Source organism: Alosa alosa, chromosome 16 (assembly GCF_017589495.1).
Source record: "Alosa alosa isolate M-15738 ecotype Scorff River chromosome 16, AALO_Geno_1.1, whole genome shotgun sequence".
Lineage (NCBI taxonomy): Eukaryota > Metazoa > Chordata > Actinopteri > Clupeiformes > Clupeidae > Alosa > Alosa alosa.
The window spans coordinates 26567831-26589743 of NC_063204.1; the positions used below are offsets into that span (position 1 = coordinate 26567831).

The following is a 21913-nucleotide window of genomic DNA, read 5'->3' on the forward strand; positions in this document are numbered from 1 at the left end:
CCCCTATATCAGCAGAGGTAGATGAGAGAGGGAAGAGTGGAGACATAAACAAACACAAGCACCCCCCACCCACCCCGCATTACCCCCTACACATACACACACACACACACACACACACAGACCTCATCCTCCCATGTGAACACCCACACACAAACTCTCCAATGCATGAGTATACATGCACACCATACACACGTGGGAGTTACACATACACACGCAGGCAAACACATGCGCACACACACACGTGCATGTGCACGCACACACGCGCACACACACACACACACATATTGCCATCATACAGAAAGGACACACATGCAGACTAATGAACACATACACAGGAACAAGATATTGCACTTTCTCTGTGTGTGATTCAATTACAGAGCAGACACATACATCACTGTTGCTTTGTTTCGTTTTGTTATGTGTTTTTTTTTTTTTTTCAAGCCTTATGATGTCCGACAGTTTTTGGCGTCCCTTCAAGATTTGATTGGCTGGCCCCCCTCAGTCTGTGTGTGGTACAACTGCTGATTGGCCAGTCTATGGTGAGAACACGCCCCCTCTCCATCTACAACAGCTTCAGCTGGCTGCTCCTAGAGGCACCTACACCTGTTTTTCTTTTCCTTTCATCCATGTTTCTTTTTCCTCATTTCGTTATGCTTTTAAACAGTTCCGGTAAGGCCACAGCAGTACCACCCGGCGAGGGTGTCACAAAAAGTCTTTATCTTCATTGGCTGTTGCCCCTAGCGTTCCCCTGGCGACCGGTGAGGCGGTTGCCAGGGGTTACACGCTGGGCCGTTGGCGGGTGGTGTCATACGAGCGGACCACTTGGGACTGAGACACCACCCCATGCTCTTCCTGGGAGAACGCATAGCCATCTGAGAAAGAGAGAGAGAGAGAGAAAGACAGAGAGAGATATTACATACTTGTAGGCATATAGTATTGGCGCACTTTGACTAGTTGATTAATTATAATCCTGTATACTTGCACCTGTTAATGTATATGAGGATGTACCTGGCCATTTGAATGTGCGTCTGTGTGTGTATGTCTGTTTGTGTGTGTGTTTGTGTGCATGTCTGTTTGTGTGTGTGTTTGTGTGCGTCTGTGTGTGCATGTCTGTTTGTGTGTGTGTGTGTTTGTGTGCGTCTGTGTGTGTATGTCTGTTTGTGTGTGTGTGTTTGTGTGCGTCTGTGTGTGTATGTCTGTTTGTGTGTGTGTGTGTGTGTGTGTGTGTGTGCATCTGTGTGTGTATGTCTGTTTGTGTGTGTGTGTGTGTGTGTGTGTGTGTGTGTCCTGTGTGTGTATGTCTGTTTGTGTGTGTGTTCTGAACACTTACGTGACACGGTCTGTTGCACGGAGTTGGAGCGCCCCACACTGGAGGGCGTTTTCCTAAAGACACGCGTCAGCAGGTGGGCACGCTCATTCAGACTGGCCAAAGAGAGAGAGACAGAGACAGAGACAGACAGACAGGTCAAACAACCAATCAGAACACAGATTAGGGCTGCACGATTTGGGGAAAATCTAAAAAACATTCTGACAGATATTGCGATAGTGATTGTGATTTGCGATAATGTTTTTAAATGACGATTAGCTGATTTAGTTCAATATTCCAAATGTCTCTTTAAAGCAACACCAAAGCACTTTTCCTCTGTCGGACGCACGCTTTTTTTTTATCCAACTCCGGCTTTGAAAATAACAATGTCCACAGACAAGGTAGAGTATGTTGCATGATTTTATGAAAATATGATGTATTGCAACATCAGATGCAAGTCAAATTTGTAGTTTCTTATGTCTCATTTCATCGAACTACTAATCCGCTACCTGATCTGGCAAACTTGCATAGTGCGGTTATAGCCGATAGAGGGCCGCAAAGCGAATGCAGAAGTGTCGTTCATCCTGTTACAAGTTGATGAACAGTGTTGCCACAGTTACCTTGAAAAAGTAATCTGATTACTGATTACTCCTTTAAAAAGTAACTTAGTTACTTTACTGATTACTTGATTTTAAAAGTAACTAAGTTAGATTACAAGTTACTTTATTAGTTACTTTCAGCAGCTGCCGACAACACCCCCCGCCTTCAACATAAAATGATAACCGGTTTTGCCAATACTCACTATACTGGAAGTGCATTTTAACAGTAATGCCAACAATGTATAGCAGACATCCCAACCTAACCTACTTAGATACTGAAATTCAGATGTTCAATAATGTCTAGTCAGTACACCAAATAAGGAAGGCCTATTGATAGAAATTGGCATAGTAGGCTAAAATATGTAGATTTTGGTAGTTTGGCCTTTTTTATGTAGCCTTGGCAACTAGCCATCTAGTAGAGGCCTGAGTAATATGCAAATGAAACTACACTTGTTAAACTCACCTCAACATTTAACCCGCCGTGAGCAATGCTAAAGTCACTGTTACAAACAGTGCAGTGTGCAAGACTATCATTATGTTTTACTCTTATGAGACAATTAGGTACACCTTTGTGTAGTCTGATGTGAAATGGGTCTTAAATGTTCCTTTTTGAGGGGAACTGACTGCCATGATGCTCCTGTTCCTTAACATAATGATTAATGGCAGATACACTAACTGAACTGATTAATTAAGTTCGGGAGAAAAGAGATATAAGCCCACCTACACTGAAAACTGATTGGTTGATTTAGCAAAACAGACCAGGATGCTCTCTGTCTTGGATGCGCTTGCAGGCACACACGCACCACTCCTCTCTCTCCCTCTCCGCGCGTTAAACTCAGATGCACACGCGATTTGAAGTCCGGTCTGGCTTGTTCGCTCTAGGTTCCGGGAAATTTTATGTAATTTGCGGGCGTCAGGATATCAATATGTGGGAGACTCTCAAAACTTGGGACTTGAGACTTGAGACTTGTCTAGCTAGACAGCACTTTGTCGCCAGCACAGAATGTACAATGTACCTTAATGTTGTCATGTTTAGCTGACACAAACTCAAAATAATGACTAGATAAAATGTGCATCTCTCTGCTCCCTCCATTGCTGTTTACATTTGTGTCGCTGTGTGGTTTTACACGTGAGTTGTCCTCATGCTGAAAAGGTTGGCATAGCCTACATGACGTTAATCCCCGAGACAAGAAGAAAGCAAAGAATATATCTTTTTACTAAGGAAAATGACAAAAATAGTAACGCACAGTGACTTAGATAAGTAACTTTAATCTGATTACTGGTTTGTAAATAGTAGCGCGTTAGATTACTCGTTACCGAAAAAAGTGGTCAAAATAGACTAACGCGTTACTGGCATCACTGTTGATGAACCACTGAAACATTATTTTAAGGTACAAAAAACTCTTTGGTGTTGCTTTAATTTGTGCCACCACTGATTGGTGAGCACACTCAGTGCACAAGAAGCACAGCACCCCCGACCATCTGTGAAGCTCACCAATCAGAATTGTTTGTTGAATACGCACACCCACCAACCAGAAGTGACATTCAAGGAGGATGAAATTAATATTAGAGTCAGAAATGTGACAAAATTAACTGTACACGAATATTTGTAGCTTTTGCGATTAGGTAATTGCGTTGGTTCATATTGTGGTTATGATTGTGATTGCGATAATTGTGCAGCCCTACTACAGATCCAACCACAGGACACACTCAGTTACTGGCACGACATACCACAATCCCACAAGGCTGGACATTCCTCTGGAAATAGGTCTAGGGGGATCACAGGGAAGGGAAGCACAAGAACTCAGAGGCAAGAACTCACACCCATGCACACACACACACACACACACACACACACACACACACACACACACACACTTACTCCACCACACACAGAGACATTAGTTTGGCTTTGATTGGAGAACCTGATCCAGGTTATATGTCCCCCTCATATACACCCTACAAACACAGTCCTGTCATGGCCACCGACAGAGGCCCTGCCACACACACACACCACCCTTAATGGAGACAGGAATGGTGCTTCTTTATCGTTAGCTGGTGCCAAATTCCTCCCACTATAAATACCCATCACATTCCAGGCCTCATTAGCACCCATCTCCTCTGGCTGTGAATAACCCTGTGAGTCCCATCTCACCCCCGCCACTCCTCCACTCTCCTTACCCAGCCATCATCCCATTAACGGAGAGTATTAAAGGTCACGGCTGTTATACCCAAAAGCCTAAAGAGCCACGACCCGCTTGGAGGACACCATGAACCATGATGGAGACACAGTCACTTTGAATCACAATCACTCTATCGTTGAGTTCTGAGAAAAGTATTGGAGCTCATCAGCTAATCAAATTGCACACCTTTCCTGTGCTCCTGATGAAACACTCCACTGATTGGCTGCGATTGTTTACGGCTCGGTCAAATCTACTTGGTTTGTTTCCAATTTACTGACCCGCAGTTGTGTGCGAACACCAGAATTTTGTTCAGCGCAAAAACACTGAACGGACAGTTAGTGGACCCTGAGGAGCTCAATTTCCCAAAAAAGTGAAATGGGATTAGAATCCCAGCCTGCACCTTTAAGCCCCAGCGCAGTTCACACGGAAAAGACCACTCAGCTAGCCTAGAAATCTAGACGCACCCTAGCGGCAGCAAATTATATTTGCTGCCAGGGCTAGTCTAGCAACTCTCCGTTGGCTTATGAGCTCGACAAATTAAACTTCTATCAGGCCAATCAAATTGTTTATAGAGTCGTTAGGCAGGCTTAACATAATGATTAATGGCAGAGTTGCAACGGTGTGGCTTGAATACCCCGCTACTTGAAAACAAATAAGATGGATGTTGCTGTTGGCGAACAGTGTGACACGAGTTAAGCTTTTATTAAGTTGGCAAAAGTTTGAACTAGCCAACTAGCTCCGCTGGTGGGAAACGATGGGACTCATAGCTGTCCTATTATGCAGAGGGAATTAAGACAACCGACATCCCCCCCCTCGACTGAGCACTGCGAACGGTGAGTGCCCAGACCCTACATTTTAATGTGGGTCTGGCTCGTCAGGCTACCACTGAGCTGCTTTCCACAGGATTAAGCTCATATCATCTTCCTGTCTATTCCACCCCTAACGAGCCAGGGGAGAAGACCAAGTTGGCCTCTAGTGACATCTCGTTTAGGCGTCTGCTCTTAAATCACATGAAAAAAAAAATAAAAAAATCAAAAACTCCCCCCCCCCTCCCTTTCCTCATCATGCCCATAAAGCCTTGCATGATCTGATTTCCAGTCACTTTACGGATATCAGTCTGCCTTCCCAAGGCTAGGCCCATCGGCTCCAGTTGCACAATGGGGGAACAACTGTAATGTTATCGTTGGGCGGACGGACCGATGTTTGGCCCAACTCGTAGAAAGGTTGTCCAATATGACTGCGCCAGAGAGAGAGAGAGAGAAAGAAAGAATGAAAGAAAGCAAAAGGATGTTTAAAAAGAGCTGGAAAAAAGACAGAGATATAGATGGAGAGAAAGAGGGGGAGAAGAACAAGAGCTACATACAAGGGGGAGAAAGAGAAAGAAAGAGAGAAAGAGAGACTCCTCTCTGCCAAAGAAAACAGTGTCTGCTAAACAGATGAGCGATTGGACCGAGGAGATGATGAATGAACAGATGATTCAATAATGGACGCAGAGCGACGAGTCCCCGTTCATAACGGGAGTATGAGCTCCGCCTGGTCAGCCCTGCAGGGTCTCTTCCTGCCAGTGAGGCGAGCCAGCTCGGTCACATGACCTTAGAGGTGAGGAGGGGATATTTTTTGGTCATCTCCCTCTTCTTCCTCCACCACTTCCTCTGCCTCTCTTTTAGTCCCAGAGGTGAGGCCTTTGCTCTGATTGCATCAGGGATCGGAGAGAACCGCCCTACAGGAGGAATGCAGAACCAGAGGTATCGGTTCCATCTACCATGAAGTGGACCTAGCTCGATCCACTCCGAGCTCTACTAGGCCAATTCCAATCAAAAGAATCCCTCTTCTTTCTCAAGAGTGTTATCAATCTGAGTTGTTTAGCAGACTGTGGCGCCATAGTGTAACCTGCACACACACACACACACACACACACACACCCTTGTGTACTGATCTACCCACAAAAAGACCGGCTGGCTTGCATGCTCTCTGTTCTGCAGCTGGCCGACTCACGCCCGATGCCGTGCCCACGCTCCACGCTGTTTCGCCCGAGGGCGCCCACATCACTGGGCTCCAGCAGAGAGCTGCACTGCCAACCTTCGCTTTCCCGCTCGTCCCGTGCCAACTGCTGCATGCCGCGACCCCTTCACTCGCTCACACACACACACACACACACACACACTGCTCCCTCCCCCAACTGTTTGGATCTTACAGGAACAACCCACCTCAGTGCCTAAACATGAACACTTCCAGACCTTCCAAACATACACACTGCCAGCCCCAGTTCCCATCGCCCAGTCCCACACCGCCCGCCAAAGGCGATGGTTGACCTTTGATGAGTAACAAAGCAGGGATCTGAATCCTCCTGAAGTTAGTGACTACTGTGTGATTAGACTTCACAGAGCTCCAGTTCTTTCCCAAGTCAATGGGAGTAGAAGTCAATGGGAGTGTGCTAGCGCGCTAGCTGCTCCTGGTCTAGGTTTTCCTCAGCTCAGCTCAGTTCAGTGATAGTGGGAGCTGAAGTGGAAATCACAGGGCAGTAACTGAAGGGATATTCACATTCCAGCCATGACGCCTGCATCTAGTCCATCGCAATGCTAATTACTAACACTTCACGGTCACAAGTACACACATATTAAACACAGTCGGCGCTAGGGTGGCTAATGCTACACAGATCACAGGTGGCAAACCACACACCCTGTCCTCAAGGCCATGCCAGCCTCCATTCATGGCCGTCTTACTGGGGGGAGAGAGGGAGAGGTGCAGAAAAAGGAGAAAACAAACAAATGCCATGAGATGATGAAAGTGTAAACAAACAAGGGATGGAAACACACACACACACATATTCACACACACATCAAACCCAGGCGCTACCTGAGCATCTTGAGCTCTAAGTCTATGGGAGCTCAGCCTTAGATGGTTCAGCAGCTGGGCTAAAGGTTAGTGTAAAGTAGTTAGTACCACACACACACACACACACACACACACACACACACACACACACACACACACACACACACACACACACACACAATACAAATGAAAAATGAACATAAACATGAACATAATGCTTGAAACAACTGAAATGAGGTGACTGACAGGGCAGGGATCTAAGACTCTGATAGGTTGACCAGAGGGATGAGAGCGGGTCTCACCTTCGTCCGCTGGCATCTCTCAGGACGGCCGCACCAGGGTCCACAGCCCTCGCCTCCAACTCCTGGACCTCCTCCAGAAGAGACTTCCTCACCGTACGCCTACCGCTACACACACACACACACACACACACACACACACACACACACACACACACAGAAACATGTACAAACATGTAAAACACACAGTTATTTTTACACATTCACACAGAAGCATGCTCACACAGGGGATCACAGGCACACAGACAAACACATACACACACACACACATAGGTATATATACAGTACTGAACATACATACATACATGAATAAACATAGCTCAATATGTAGTATATGTACATACTGTATATATGAATATATTTTTCTGAGGTCATCCTTACGGTTGATATTTGAATGAGTTGGAAGTCATATTCAAATTTGCAGTGGTCTCTTCATTTTTTCCAGAGCTGTATATACACTTAAACACTTACACAGGGCAACTATATATATATATATCAAGTGTAAACTCCAGGGTAGAGTTGACACAACTGGAACAAATGGCACTTTTACAGTCACTTTTGCAGTGTGCTTTCTTTGTGAGGCCCAATTCAAACTGACCTCATAAAGAGAGAGCAGTTGTGCTGTACACACACATTATAGCCCCTTAAGGCCACACACACACACACACACACACACACACACACACACACACACACACACACACACACACACACACAGAGTGGCTGTGCTGTACTCACGCGTTCCATGCTATGTCTTTGAGCAGACAGGCGGTGGGCACCAGGACCAGGCCCAGCCAGAAGCTCCAGCACTGCATCACCCGACCTGCCTGCAACACCAGGGGCGCGACAGGTCATGACATGACGTGATGGGACATGCCGTGAGGGCAGACTTCTGACCCTCTTACACTTACACAGGGCAACCGCCCCCATTCCCCCAAAGGAGACAAGAGCCAGAGATGCAGATACACACAGACACACACACACACACACACACACGTGCACATACATGGACAAGCAGTCTCACATTCATAAACAGACTGACAGGCAGTTTCTCTGACACACACACACACACACACACACACACACACACACACCCCTGCTCCCACTGGAGCCCTTGCAGCTGGAGAAGCCGTAACCTAATGACCTTTGCCCCCAGCCTGTCTTTAAAGGTTAATTATCTAATCAACTACTGTCCCCCCTACCACCATCCGCTACTGACCCCCTTCTCTATCTGCTTCTGTCATTCTGCCTGCCTGTCTGTCCGTCTGTCTTTAAACACACACACACTCACAGAAGAAATTTACCCCGAGTCCACTTACTGGAAATGACTTGCATTCGTGCCTGAGGGCATAATTGAGATGGAGAGGAGATAGACTTCTCTCTGACTGTCTCTCTCTCTCACTCTCTCTCCATCTTACTCTGTCTGTCCCTCTCTCAAATTCAAGCATGATTTACTGGCATGACCATCCACCAGAGGAACCATTAGCGTCAAGTGGAAATACATGGAAAAACATACAAGTGAAAAACATGGGGAATTTTGTCAGACTGAAAGTAAGCACTCGGAAAATGTATATACAAAGAAAAAAATATATTTTTAAAAACGTTGTCCAGTCTCACTGGTCCACTACTGTGGCCTCCCTTAGACTGTGACGTGTTCTCACGTGCTCTCCCGTCTCTCCTTGCACTCTCACTGCAGCAGCATTGTCTCCTTTCTCCCCCCCCCACCCCTCTCTGCCCCCCCCCCTCTCTGTCTCCCCCTCTACCTCCCTCCCCACACTCACATCTCTCTCTCTCTCCTCTCCTCTCCTCTCTCTCTCTCTACCTTCCCCCACTGGCTTGTGAGTGCATGGGAGTGCTGGCTCTGGCTAGCGGTATGCACTTATCTGACTCAGCCTGGGGAGAGAGAGAGAGAGAGAGAGAGAGAGAGAGAGAGAGAGAGAGAGAGAGAGAGAGAGAGAGCATCTGTAAAACAGCTCCAATGGAGATATGTGACGGGATCCACCCCATATGTTGCAACAATTGACCGAAAAGAAAAATCCTATACGTTGCTGTATAGACTATAGCACAGGACATGGACGTTTTGGACTACCCTTTACATTAAAGATCCATTAATCAACATCAGCCAATGCGTTAATGCTAATCAACAGACCACAAATTGCAGTGTTATTGTATCATGAGTAATGTTACATGTTGTAGGACATGGTTTGCTTATTTAAAGTAATGAATTATGGGCCACCTGGGATCTTTTCATTAACCATTATTTATGGTATTGGTTAGCATGACCAAGCCATGAACTCCAACAATAACCAACACACAGCAGTGTCATTAAGCTGCGGTCAATTTCTTATTTATGTGAATTATTGAGTTCCTGATAATTATGGGAAGCTAAATGTAAGCCATCACCTTTTCCCCTGCTAGCACAGCCTCATGTTACCCCTCAGGAGTAAGACGTCAAGCCTGTCCATGTCTGTGTACATTTACTTTTAGTATGTCAGACGAGTGTGAAGGACAAACTGTCCAAAATCTATATCCTACTCATGCCTTTGACTTGATTGTAGAGAGAGAAGTGAGGGGAAAAGGGAGTAAGAACCTAAGCCTGTCTGTCTGTCTGCCTGTCTGTCTGTCTGTCTGTCTGTCTGCCTGTCTGTCTGCCTGTCTGTCTGTCTGTCTGCCTGCCTGTCTCACTGACCACTTCAAAACTTCCCTGGACTCTTAGGCTGTGAGTCAAACTCTCCAGAAATGGGATTTGTCAGACGGCGGTTTTACACAGGGTCCAGCTTCTATCCTTCTGCCAACACCCCACCCCACTTCACCCCAGCCCACCCCCGGACTTCCTCTAACCGGACAGTCCTTGCTCCCTCTCCTACATCCTGACTACTCTCCCCTCTCGCCTGTGATTCCGTATCCCCTCGTCCCCTCAGGTCATCTGCTGAGGGACGTGGATGTTAAAATGGCCGCCCTGTCCTACATATGGATAAGGAGAGCTTGGGGTCCCCCTACAGCTGAGGAACCTCCGGCTCCGACACAGAAAACCATTACAGGGCATCCGCCGCAACAGCTGAGAACACACCCAGATATAAATCCTCCCTAAACAGGGCTGCATTCTCAGACACACACACACACACACACACACACACACACACACACACACACACACACACACACACACACACACACACTCACACAGCGGGGGATGCACAAGTGAAAAATGCATGTAAAATTCAACACTTATTATCATTCCAACACTAACTTCAAATCTACTGGGAACCAAATGGACAAGTCACAGAAAGAGCACCATGGACACAAAGGAAAGAACTGAGTTAGAATGAGTTTCTCTCTCTCTCTCTCTCTCTCCCCACCCCTCTATCTTTCTATCTTAGTCTCTCTCTTTGTCACTCCATCTCTATATATGTCTTACTCTCTCTCTCTCTCATTCTTGTTCACACTTTCCTATGTAATATCTTTCTCTCCACCTCCTCTTCCTCGTTCCCTGTCTTTTTTGGTCTCCCTCCAGTACACTGTATCTGTCCTATCCATCCTCTCTCTCTCTCTCTCTATCTCCTCCACCCAGTCAGATATGGCAGCTGCAGGGTTATTTGAGCACATTCCTGATTTCTGACACCAATTGAATTAATGAGCCTAAGGGGGCTGGGAAGAGAATCCCCCCTTCCTTGCTCTCTCTCCACACAACACAACACAAGACACACACACACACACACACACACACACACACACACACACACACACACACACACACACACAGGCACGCCTTCCAAGTCTTTAAGTGTGTGAGGGACAGAAGAAGTCATCAGGGGGTCTACCTCTCGTGGACAGCTACACACACACACACACTACCTCCCTTAGACCAACCCTGCCTAGTTCACCCGCTTTAGTCAACACCTCCAGAGCAGGCCGTAAAAGCCTGGGTCTCGGGTAACGACGCAGCAGGTGCAGAGAGCCTGGTGAGCGGGCTGGCGGGGCATAAATCTCCCTACACTGCAGTAGTGCTGACACAGGACGCCCAGACAGTGAGGCAGCTAGGCGCCGCACATGGGGTGGTGTGGGGTGAGAGTATGGGGATGTGGAAGAGTCAGCATGTGAATATCTATGTCTGTGTGTGTGTGTGTGTGTGTGTGTGTGTGTGTGTGTGTACTAGGGTGCACATATGTCTATATGTATGTCTATATGACACACCCAGCATGATACCTAGGACTGTGTGTGTGTCTGTGTGAAAAAGATGTTGTATATGTCTGTGCGCATATCTATCCGGGTGAGTGAGCAAGAGAGAGAGATTATGTGTGTTCTATGTCACAACCCAGCATGGTACCTAGGACTAAAAATATGGTCCTCGAGTGTGTTTATATGCATGCATATACTGTAGACGTGTGTGTGTGTGTGTGTGTGTGTGTGTGTCTACTTGCCTGACCCAGCATATCTGGAGCTATGGGTATTGAGGGCCAGATGGCGGAATAGACGGTGAAGAAGAGCATCCAGAGCACCATACTGCCCCACACAGCCAGGTGAGAGAACTGCAGCACAGCACAGAGAGACAGGGGAAGAGCACAGCAAAGAGGACCTGTCATTAGCCTCATAATCTGATACACACATACACACAAGTATGCAAAAACATATATATTTACACACACACACACACACACACACACACACACACACACACACACAAAGGACAGACATGCTAAATAAAGCCTGGGCCTGTTTCAGTGTCCCTGTCTTTGTCTATCCATTTATCTGTCTCTTTCTATCCATCTCTCTCTCTCTATGTCTCTCTCTATCTCTCGCATTCTCTCTCTGTCTCTGTAAGGAGATACTGTGTGAATTCCTTGGGGGACTCGGCTCCATTGCTGAGGTCTGCTGTGTAGACAGCTGAACGGACAGGGGGTGTCGACACCCCTGCCTCCTTACCCACCACACACACGCACAGGGTGTGCGGGAATGGGAATATCCCGACATAGCTGTGTGGCGGCATTATTTCTGTCTGTGCATGCGGACCCTCCCTACTGCTCATGTCTACCATGCTACACCCTTCACACAATCAGATCTACTGTACAGCATCTCTCTCTCTCTCTCCCTCTCTCTCTCTCAATTCAATTTTCAATTTCAATGGAGCTTTATTGGCATTACTCGATGAAGCAGTGTTGCCAAAGAAAACATATAACAAAACAACACAGATACAATATCTGTTTAAAAAAATAAAGAATACAAATACAAATATACTATAGTTGTTTGTTTGCACATTGTAATAAAAATCATTTGAAAATCTCTGTATGGGTGTGAGATGCGAGTGCAGCCTGTACAGAGAATAGAGAGAGTGACAAGAAAGAGAGGAGAACGAGATGGAATGAGGGAGGAGAGAAAAAGAGGAGGAGAGGATGAGAGGTTGAGTAGAGCATAGCAGAGGAGAACAGAAGACGAGAGAGAACGGAATATTGGAGGGATGAGGGGAGAGAATGAGAGGAGAGAGGTGTGAAGGGGAGAGCGAGAGAGGACAAGAAAAGAGGAGTGGGTGAGAGATGGGTGGACTCTTACCTTGGTCCAAGCAGTGGTCTCCATTCCAGCTTTCAGACAAACAGTTACCACCACATACTGGAGAAACACAGAGAGAAATATGGATACTGATGCTGTTATTGTAGTGTGTGTGTGTGTGTGTGTGTGTGTGTGTGTGTGTGTGTGTGTGCGTGCGTGCGTGCTTGCGTGTGTGTGTTGGACACACTGTGTCCACATGGAAAAACACAAGGAAGCAGAGAAAGCATCATAAATATAAACTATGATATACACTTGTAATCTCTGTTAAAACATTCAAGACGCACGCACGCACGCATGCACCTAGAAACATATGGCCACACACACACACATGACCGCCCCCCCCCACACACACACACAGAGGCAGATGTACAAAAACAACGTTCAAACAGAGAGAGAAAGAGAGAGAGAGAGATGGAAGAATGGAAGGATAAAGTGTTGAGACAGACAGACTGTGCCCCCCAAGAGAGCCATCCATCAGTCTTTTAATGGCTACAGTCCCCAATCGCCTGTGTTGTCTCATCTGGCCATGTTTCCACCAAGGAGGGGTGGGGTGGGGAAGTGGGGGCAGTGGGGCAGTTTCACAGCAACACTGAATTACAGAGTGTCACCTGGCCAGATATCTTAGCAAGCACCTCACCTATGAAACCGAGCACCGAGAATGCAGCCAGAGCCGAGTGTGTGTGTGTGTGTGTGTGTGTGTGTGTGTGTGTGTGCCAAGTCTGGGCCGTGCCAATGTAGTGCCATCACACTTGTCTTGTGTCAGCCCCCACTGGAGCGGGTGCCGCTCTGTGATGTGCCGTTATGAGCCTGTCCTCTGCTCTTATGGGGCTGTATCGTGTTGTGGATAGGATGTCATGGTGAAAAGACTGTCTCTGAAGTGGCCGCCTGTGTCCTCATTTACACACTCCTGTTCTTTTATGGGTGTGCTGTATGTGGTGTGTGTGTGTGTGTGTGTGTGTGTGTGTGTGTGTGTGTGTGTGTGTGTGTGTGGTGTACATGGTGTGTGTGTGTGTGTGTGTGTGTGGCACGCAGGTACGTGGTGTACGTGTATGTGTGTGTGTGTGGTGTACATGGTGTGTGTGTGTGTGTGTGTGTGTGTGTGTGAGTGGGTGGGCCACCAGGATGAGAGGCAGGCCAGGCCAGGCGAGGTGAGGTGAGGCGGGGGGGGGGGTCTTTATTGCTTTAACCTACAGGATGTTTTCAGATTACTGCTCCAGGGAGACACAGTTCGACACACAGGGAGGAAATCGTAAGAAGGAGCAGGCCACAGGCTCTTGGCGGGCGCTGGGCCGCTGTTGGGCAGGGCTACTCGTCGCCTCGTTGACTTCGAGCAGTTTCAGGAATTACTGAGACGGTGTTATTGGTGACTGATGCTGTGTTTAAAATCTTCGATATTTCACTACACAGTGCACTATATGGTGAATAACTACATAGGTTATACACTATGTAGTACACTTTGTAGTGAAATAGTGACGATTCTGGACAAAGCCTTGAGAATTGTAGAACATAATGTCTGAGTTATCATTGGCACGATGATGTCATAATGGAAAGGGGAGATAAGAGGAGGTGATTGGCTGAGGCAGAACTCACCGTATAAACAATATTTCCCACGAACAGGTAGTCAACACTGTTGCCATTCTCAAATGGAGTGTCTGCAAATAAAATATAACATTAATTAAAAAGTGAAACTGAACATAACAGTTAAAAGAGATGATCTGCAGCATGTAAGAGTCCATTTATACACAGCTATGTAATAGAGAAGTGTAGATGAAGATTTATGCGACAGTGTGTCTGCATTTGTGTGTGTGTGTGTGTGTGTGTGTGTATGGCTGTCTGTGTGTGTGGGAGTGTTTATGAGTGTATGTGGGTCTTTGATGAATGTGTACTTACCGTGTTCCAGTACTTTCAGAGGAAACCAGAAGAGAATGATTGAGTGGATGAGTGCGTTTATGCAGTGACCCCAAAACACCTTTAAGGATGAGAGAGGAGAGAGAAGGAGAGAGAGAGAGGGAAGGAGTGAGGGAGGGAGAGAGAGAGAGAAAGAGAGAGGGGGAGAGTCTGTGAGTTACACCAAAGTGATGCCAAAACATACACGCATAGCCCACACAAACAGCAACCCCACAGAAACACAGCTACTACAGTCCTTCCATAGCTCTCCCCTTTCACCACACACACACACACACACACACACACACACACACAATCACACACACACACACACACACACACACACACACACACACACACACACACACACACACACACACACACACACGACTGCACTCAGGAACAAACAGGCCAATGGCAAGCATCCCCCAACGAGTGAATGACTTCCTTATTCTCATTCCCTGAATCTCATTATCATTGCCATGGAAACAGCCTGGTCTCGGCATGGCGGTGTTTACCGAGGGGCAAGCCTCCGGAACAATCCGCAACCGTTGGCTATCGGATCCCATGACCCAGGAGTCCGCCACTCATGCATTCATATCAATCCCCAATCAGAACATAAATACACACTCATGAATAATCACAAAACATGCATTTAGAGTGTGTGTGTGCAAGGTTGTGTGTTCATGAGTGTGTGTGTGTGTCTGCCTGTGTGTTTGTATGAGTCTATCTGTGTTTGTACGTCCCCTTTTTGGATGTGCGTATATATTAGTGGTCTGAGTATACGTCTGAGGCCTTATTTTTAATCTATCTCTGTCTGTGAGTGTGTTTACACATTTGTGTGTGTGTGTGTGTGTGTGTGTGGACATGCATACATGTTTTTCTAGTCTCTGTTAGTCTGGCTCTGGAGCCTATGCGAGTGTGTGCATGTCTGTTGGTGTGTGTGTGTGTGTGTGTGTGTGTGTGTGTGTGTGTGTGTGTACCTTGGTGTTAAAGCCCTCTGCGTTCTGAGTGATACGGTAGAGCTGGGGAAAGCGCAGCATATTCTGCTGACTGCATGGCCGGTCAACGATTCCCAGAGTAAAGGGAGGCAACGCTGTGAAGATCTGCAACACACACACGGACACACAAAGACACACACACACACACGTTGCACGTCGCACGTACACATTGACACAAAATAAAAACACACACTTGAACTCGCTTGGACATGGCATGACCACAAATTGAATCACAGATTTGGGTACAGTAAATTCAAATTTGATTAAGACAGTCTACTTAGCGAGCATACACATGTGATGGGAACACACACACACATAATAAACGTTGTCATCACACACATTCACAGGATTACACTCCTTTCCCACAGACGGTGGCTGCACATCGTCACCCTAATCAGCTGTAATTAGACAGCCAATTAGACACAGACCACAACAAGCCACTGTGTCTGCACATGCCCCACACGCTCATCCAGGCATGCGGCTGCACTCACTCACATACCGAGTACCCGCGGAAAGTCAGAGTATACGTCAGAGACCGCGCGCAAGAGAGGGAGGGTAAAGAGAGATAGACCATGAAGGTGAGAGGAAGGGATGGATAAAGAGAGAGAGAGGGGGAGAAAGAGAGAAGAAGAGAGGGAGAGAGATAGAGAGAGAGAAGAAGGGAGGGGGGGCAGTCACAGTGGTAGTTTTAGCTCTGCTTAAGTTATTATTAGTGGGGCAAATAAGCGAAACCAATTGTGCATTTTACTACTGAAGCATGGAAGTGCTTCAATAGTCCTCAATTCAGTATGATGGTGTCTGATGACGGCTTCTTTGAAAGAGAGAGAGGGAGAGAGAGAGAGAGAGAGGAGAGAGAGAGAGAGGACTTACCACATTATAGAGGCCAATACACCAGCGTTCAAACAGGATCTGCCCAGAGAAGCCGTTCACAAAGGCAAACCAGAGCTGAGGACAAAAAAAAAAGAGGGATGAGAGGGAAAAGCAGAAGAAGGGATCATGTTGATCATGAAAAGACAGATAGAGGCATATGAGAAAGGTGAGAGGAGGACAGGCCCATGAAATGTGTGTGTGTGTGTGTGTGTTAGGGGGAATCTAGAGGGCATTGTGTATGTTTTCAGGAAAACTGAAAAGCAATGACCCTCGTCACTACACACACACTTGGGAGAGGTCAAGTTTATACGACACACACACACACACACACACACAAACACACACACACGCACGCAAACACGTTTCCCATCCTGCCTCTGCACTGTGGACAGAGACAGTCTGTAACCTTTGACCCTAGAAGCTCTAACAACTAATCCCCTACAACAATCACACAAACTCACACACACTACCAAAATCACACATAACACATGATGTTCACAGCACAGAAACAGAACACACACATGCATGAACACACGCACTTCAACACACACACACACACTCACACACAAACACACACACACAGTCACTAAAACACATCACATATGAAAACACTTTTAATTTAGAGTATAAATAGACATAATCAATGAATCAACAGACTGAATATTTCAACCCTGAGGCCCCAATCATCAGCACACACACACTAGAGCAGAGCGGTGTAAAGTCACAGACTCGTCCCAATGGGACATGAGGGCCGGTCAAATTCCACCTGCACCTGCTGACATCCTTAAAACAGGGGGAGGGAAGAGCACAGCTGTCCAACACACACACACACAGTCACTGACCCAAAGAGATTGGGTTCACCCAGTAATGGACCAGACATACTGGTAACTCTGTCATCTAGAGCGCGGCTGTGTATGTATACGTGTGTGTGTGTGTGTGTGTGTGTGTGTGTGTGTATGTATACTGTGTGTGTGTGTGTGTGTGTTTGTGTGCGTGTGTGTGTGAGAGAGAGAGAGAGAGAAGACCATAGTAAAGGAATATGTAGAGAAAAACAGAATGTAACATTGAGTGAGAGAGAGAGAGAGAGAGAGAGAGAGGGAGGGAGGTAGAGAGAGGAGAGGAGACTGCACAATGTGACAGAAAGCAGAGGCTAGCAGGGCACCTCATCCATCACTGTCAAAGCCCTCAGTAAACAGCTGCAGAATGTCTCCCTTAATGTATGTGTGTGTATCAGACACAGGGACAAGACAGAAGAGAGAGAGAGTTTGTGTGTGTGTGTGTGTGTGTGTGTGTGTGTGTGTGTGTGTGTGTGTGTGTGTGTGTGTGTGTGTGTGTGTATGTATCTAGCTTTCTCTCTCTCTTCTATTATGTATGTGTTGTCTGTGTGTGTGTGTGTGTGTGTGTGTGTGTGTGTGTGTGTGTGTGTGTGTGTGTGTGTGTGTGTGTGTGCGTGTGTGTAAGGTCGAGGCAAAGTTGAGGTAACCTGATTACTCTGCTTAAGAAGTTCACCGAGCACAGACATTCACACACATTCCAGTAGCTGGAACATTGTGATGGAAACATGGAGGGGACAAACCTAACCACAGACTAACCCCACTGGCTTAGTGTGAAATGACCCATAACCAGCCGGGGCTGGGAACGTACCTCGATAATATACAGCACCACATTCTTATAGAAACAGTACAGGATGCATTTAGTGACGCGGTTGTAACTCCAGGCTCCGTGAACCAGCAACAGCTTCTCCAGGTACGAGAACTACAGGGGGAGAGAGGGGTGGGGGGGGGAGAGAATGATTCTACCCCCACCAAAACGTGCCCAAAACCACAGGAGTAACCGTAAGAACACATGTGAATCATTACTAGTACAAGACCAGAGACGGTATCATGGGCAGACGTCTGGTCTGTGAGTGTGTGTGGGTGTGTGTGTGTGTGTGTGTGTGTGTGTGTGTGTGTGTGTGTGTGTGTGTGTGTGTGTGTGTGTGTGTGTGTGTGTGTGTGTGTGTATGTATGTGTGTGTGTGTGTGTGTGTGTGTGTGTGTGTGTGTGCACGTGTGTGTGTGTTCTGTGGTGAGACCTGTGTATTGAGGCAGTCCGAGATTGAGCATGTGTGTGTGTGTGTGTGTGTGTTTGTGAGTTTGTCTGTGTGTAGACATGCAGCAGTATTGTGCAGATGAGTATGATGTGTTCTGAAAACTAGTAATGAGAAAATGTCTGATGTTAGTCATGTGTCACATGGTGTGTGTGTGTGTGTGTGTGTGTGTGTGTGTGTGCGTTAGAGATGCGCGGATGGGCTATTATTTCAACCGTAACCGCATAGCAAAACTTATCATCCATCCGCATCAACGTTTTTTGACCAATTTTCAAAACCGCAGCCGCCCGCCATCCGCTGGTTGTTTTAATGTATATGGGTGATGCGCTTGATTGGTTCAACCAACCGCCACCCCAATTTAATTAAAATATTATATTTCACGCCATCCGCCTGACCAGCGGTTTAACCGCTGAGTTCACGGCTGTAACCACAACCGCTTCTAGTCTCTAGTCTGCGTGCGTGCGTAATGATAGCGTATGGCAGTGTGTCTGTGTGTGCTTGCGTGATTGAGTATATCTGAGCGCTGCTGAGCTCACCGACCTGTGCTATAACATAGTCTGTGAATGTCTATATCCATTTGAGTGTGTGTGTGTGTGTGTGTGTGTGTGTGTGTGTGTGTGTGTGTGTGTGTGTGTGTGTGTGTGTGTGTGGGTGTGTGTGTGGTTGTGTGTGTATGTATGTGTGTGTGTGTGTGTGTGTCTCACCTGTGCGATGGAGTAGTCTGACGAGTTGGTTGCCTGCATGCCCTCATTGCCGCTGATGCCGACTCCCACGTGAGCTGTCTGGATCATGCCTACGTCGTTGGCACCGTCGCCGATGGCCAACGTGATCGCCTTCACGTGCCGCTTCACCATGTCCACAATCTCAGACTTCTGCAGAGGAGATACCCTGCAACACACACACACACACACACATGTCTATGTGTTACAGATAGACCACTTTCCCCATTGCTCTGGGCTGAGCACAACTGATCAGGAGCCAAAATGGCTTCCTCTAGGGGCTCTTTGGGATTCTGGGCCTGAGCCGAAATGGTGGCATGTTCTCAGTCTGGAGTTGCAAAGGGCAGAGTGAAACCCAATGTGCTGTTTTCACCTCGCCAACAAAAGCCACAGCGCTCCATTGAAACCGGTTTGAATTCTCAACAATGGTAAAGGTCTGCTCAGGGCACAGTTTGTGTGTGTGTGTGTGTGTGTGTGTGTGTGTGTGTGTGTGTGTGTGTGTGCGCGTGTGTGTGTGCGTGTGCATGTGCATGGAATAACACTTTCAGAGAAACAAAAGGGACAATGCACCGTTGGGAATAAGACAAAGTATCAGTTACACTGAAGTCTTGTGCCCTTATCTCCATCTCTCTCTCTGTCCCCCTTTCTCTCTCTCTCTCTCTGTCCCCCCTCTCTCTCTCTCTGTCCCCCTCCCTCCCTCCCTCTCTCTCTCTCTCTCTCTCTCCCTCTCTCTCCTGTCCTGTCGTCGGTCCCGAGGGTTGTTGTTGTTTCCTCGCTCTGGCTTACCCACCTGTCGGCAGGGCAGCATCTCACATGCTGGAGTGATGAGCGGAGCTGCTGGAAACGCAACCTTCACTGGTCAAGCACAAACAACAGAGCTGAGAGCTGGGTGGTCTACTGTCTCACAAAGCCACACACATACTCTCACTCTCCCTCACACACACTCACACACACACACACACACACAAACACACACACACACATCTCTCTCTGTTACATATTTTCTCCCTCTCTCTCTCACACACACACATTCTCTCTCTCACTCTCTGTTACATATTTTCTCTCCCTCTCTCTCTCTAACACACACACACACAAGTCTCTCACAGAGCACCCCTCTCTGTCACACATACATAAACTCACTCAATCTCTTTTCTCTCTCTCTCCGTCTTAAACACATGCACACAGACACAACCGCAAAACCACCCACCCACCCACCCACACACACACACACACACACACACAGACATGCACACACAGGCACCCATAAATAGGACAAATTGCAGGGAAACCCCAACGGTGAGAACCCTGCCTTTTGGTACTTAAATGTGATGAGAAAAGATACAATATTGTGTGTTAGTGGTGTGTGAGAGTGCGTGGATGTGTGTGTGTGGAGAGGGGTAATGAAATATTACACATATGAACACTAAATAAGAACCAAACACACCACAACTATGTGAGAACATAGAGTAAAGCAAAAATCACACACACACACACACACACAGACACAGACACAAACACACACACACACACAGGGGCTGTGCTGAGATGAAAGAGAGGGATAAATGTTCTTCATGCTGGAACTGAGCAGAAAACGACGTGGCAAAAGTGGCTCTTTAAACAAACACAGTGTGAACTCAGGAAACCATGCATGGAGAATATGCACACACACGAATGCTCAGACATGCACACGCACACACACACACACACACATGCACACTCACACACATGCCAGTGTGGCCGTGTGTGTGTCATTTGGGGGGTGGGGGTGGGGGGTTGGTGTGCCGTTTGCAACTTAGGCCTGGGAGACTTGAGTCCGGATATGGCCTTTATACAACAGCAAGTCAATTATTCCCCTTAACAGAACTATCTCTTTACACACACACACACACACACACATTGATTTTCTTTCTGTTTGAATCACTAATTGTGCAGATTCTGGATTATTTCCTGAAACAAGTGAAATATGCCTGAATGTATGATTTCATGCTTTTCTCTTGCAGACTTCACTGTAGATCACATGCTGCAGCAGGCCATGATTTCCTTTACATGCACATGGCAAGCAGCGGACACACTAGACTTGTTTCTATTTTTTTGGTTACAAAACAGTTGTGTGTGTGCGTGCGTGTGCACGTATATACGTGTGTGTGTGTGTGTGTGTGTGTGTCTATTCTGGGATAATAAGAGTAAGTGAGTCATTAGTCTGACATTTCCACCCAGCCTAAGTGTATTATATTACCTCCTCTCACATCTCTCTGTTCTGCATGCCAGCCTTTTATTATCACTACTTATTTACTCACCCTGGGCAACTTGCAACCTTTACACACACACACACACACACACACACACACACACACACACACACACACACACACAGAGTTGCATCTTCTTGTCTCAGATACCCCACAGCCACCACCCAAACCCAATCTGTGTCTTTTTCTCCTTACTGTATGGCAAGCATCTAGCCATCTCGCTGTGCTGCTCACCTAATAGCACTCTTAGAATTTGGTCATCTTTGAGGTTTTCAAAGTCTGGGTACATATTTCTGAATTTAGGAAATAACTGGTTTACGTGTTTCTTTCCAT

At 46.9% G+C, this 21913-nt stretch overlaps 1 protein-coding gene across 9 annotated transcripts in view; it reads right to left on the reverse strand.

Moving 5' to 3' along the window:
• Positions 1-337: 337 nt before the first annotated feature.
• Positions 338-21913, reverse strand: part of atp8a2 (ATPase phospholipid transporting 8A2) — a 61548-nt gene continuing 39972 nt past the window's right edge. For 7 of the 9 annotated variants that reach the window (XM_048266220.1, XM_048266219.1, XM_048266223.1 and 4 more), the window contains 13 exons: positions 19317-19500; positions 18169-18279; positions 16525-16599; positions 15637-15759; positions 14657-14735; positions 14357-14418; positions 12770-12826; positions 11644-11751; positions 7961-8049; positions 7226-7330; positions 3637-3675; positions 1331-1422; positions 338-872 (listed from right to left, as the gene is read on the reverse strand). In XM_048266220.1, coding sequence (XP_048122177.1) covers positions 778-872; positions 1331-1422; positions 3637-3675; positions 7226-7330; positions 7961-8049; positions 11644-11751; positions 12770-12826; positions 14357-14418; positions 14657-14735; positions 15637-15759; positions 16525-16599; positions 18169-18279; positions 19317-19500 — 1219 coding nt within the window. In that variant the 3' untranslated portion in view covers positions 338-777. Of the gene's footprint in view, positions 873-1330; positions 1423-3636; positions 3676-4879; positions 7004-7225; positions 7331-7960; positions 8050-11643; positions 11752-12769; positions 12827-14356; positions 14419-14656; positions 14736-15636; positions 15760-16524; positions 16600-18168; positions 18280-19316; positions 19501-21913 lie in introns of those variants that run through there. The other 2 variants (XM_048266221.1, XM_048266225.1) reach the window with 2 other exon arrangements.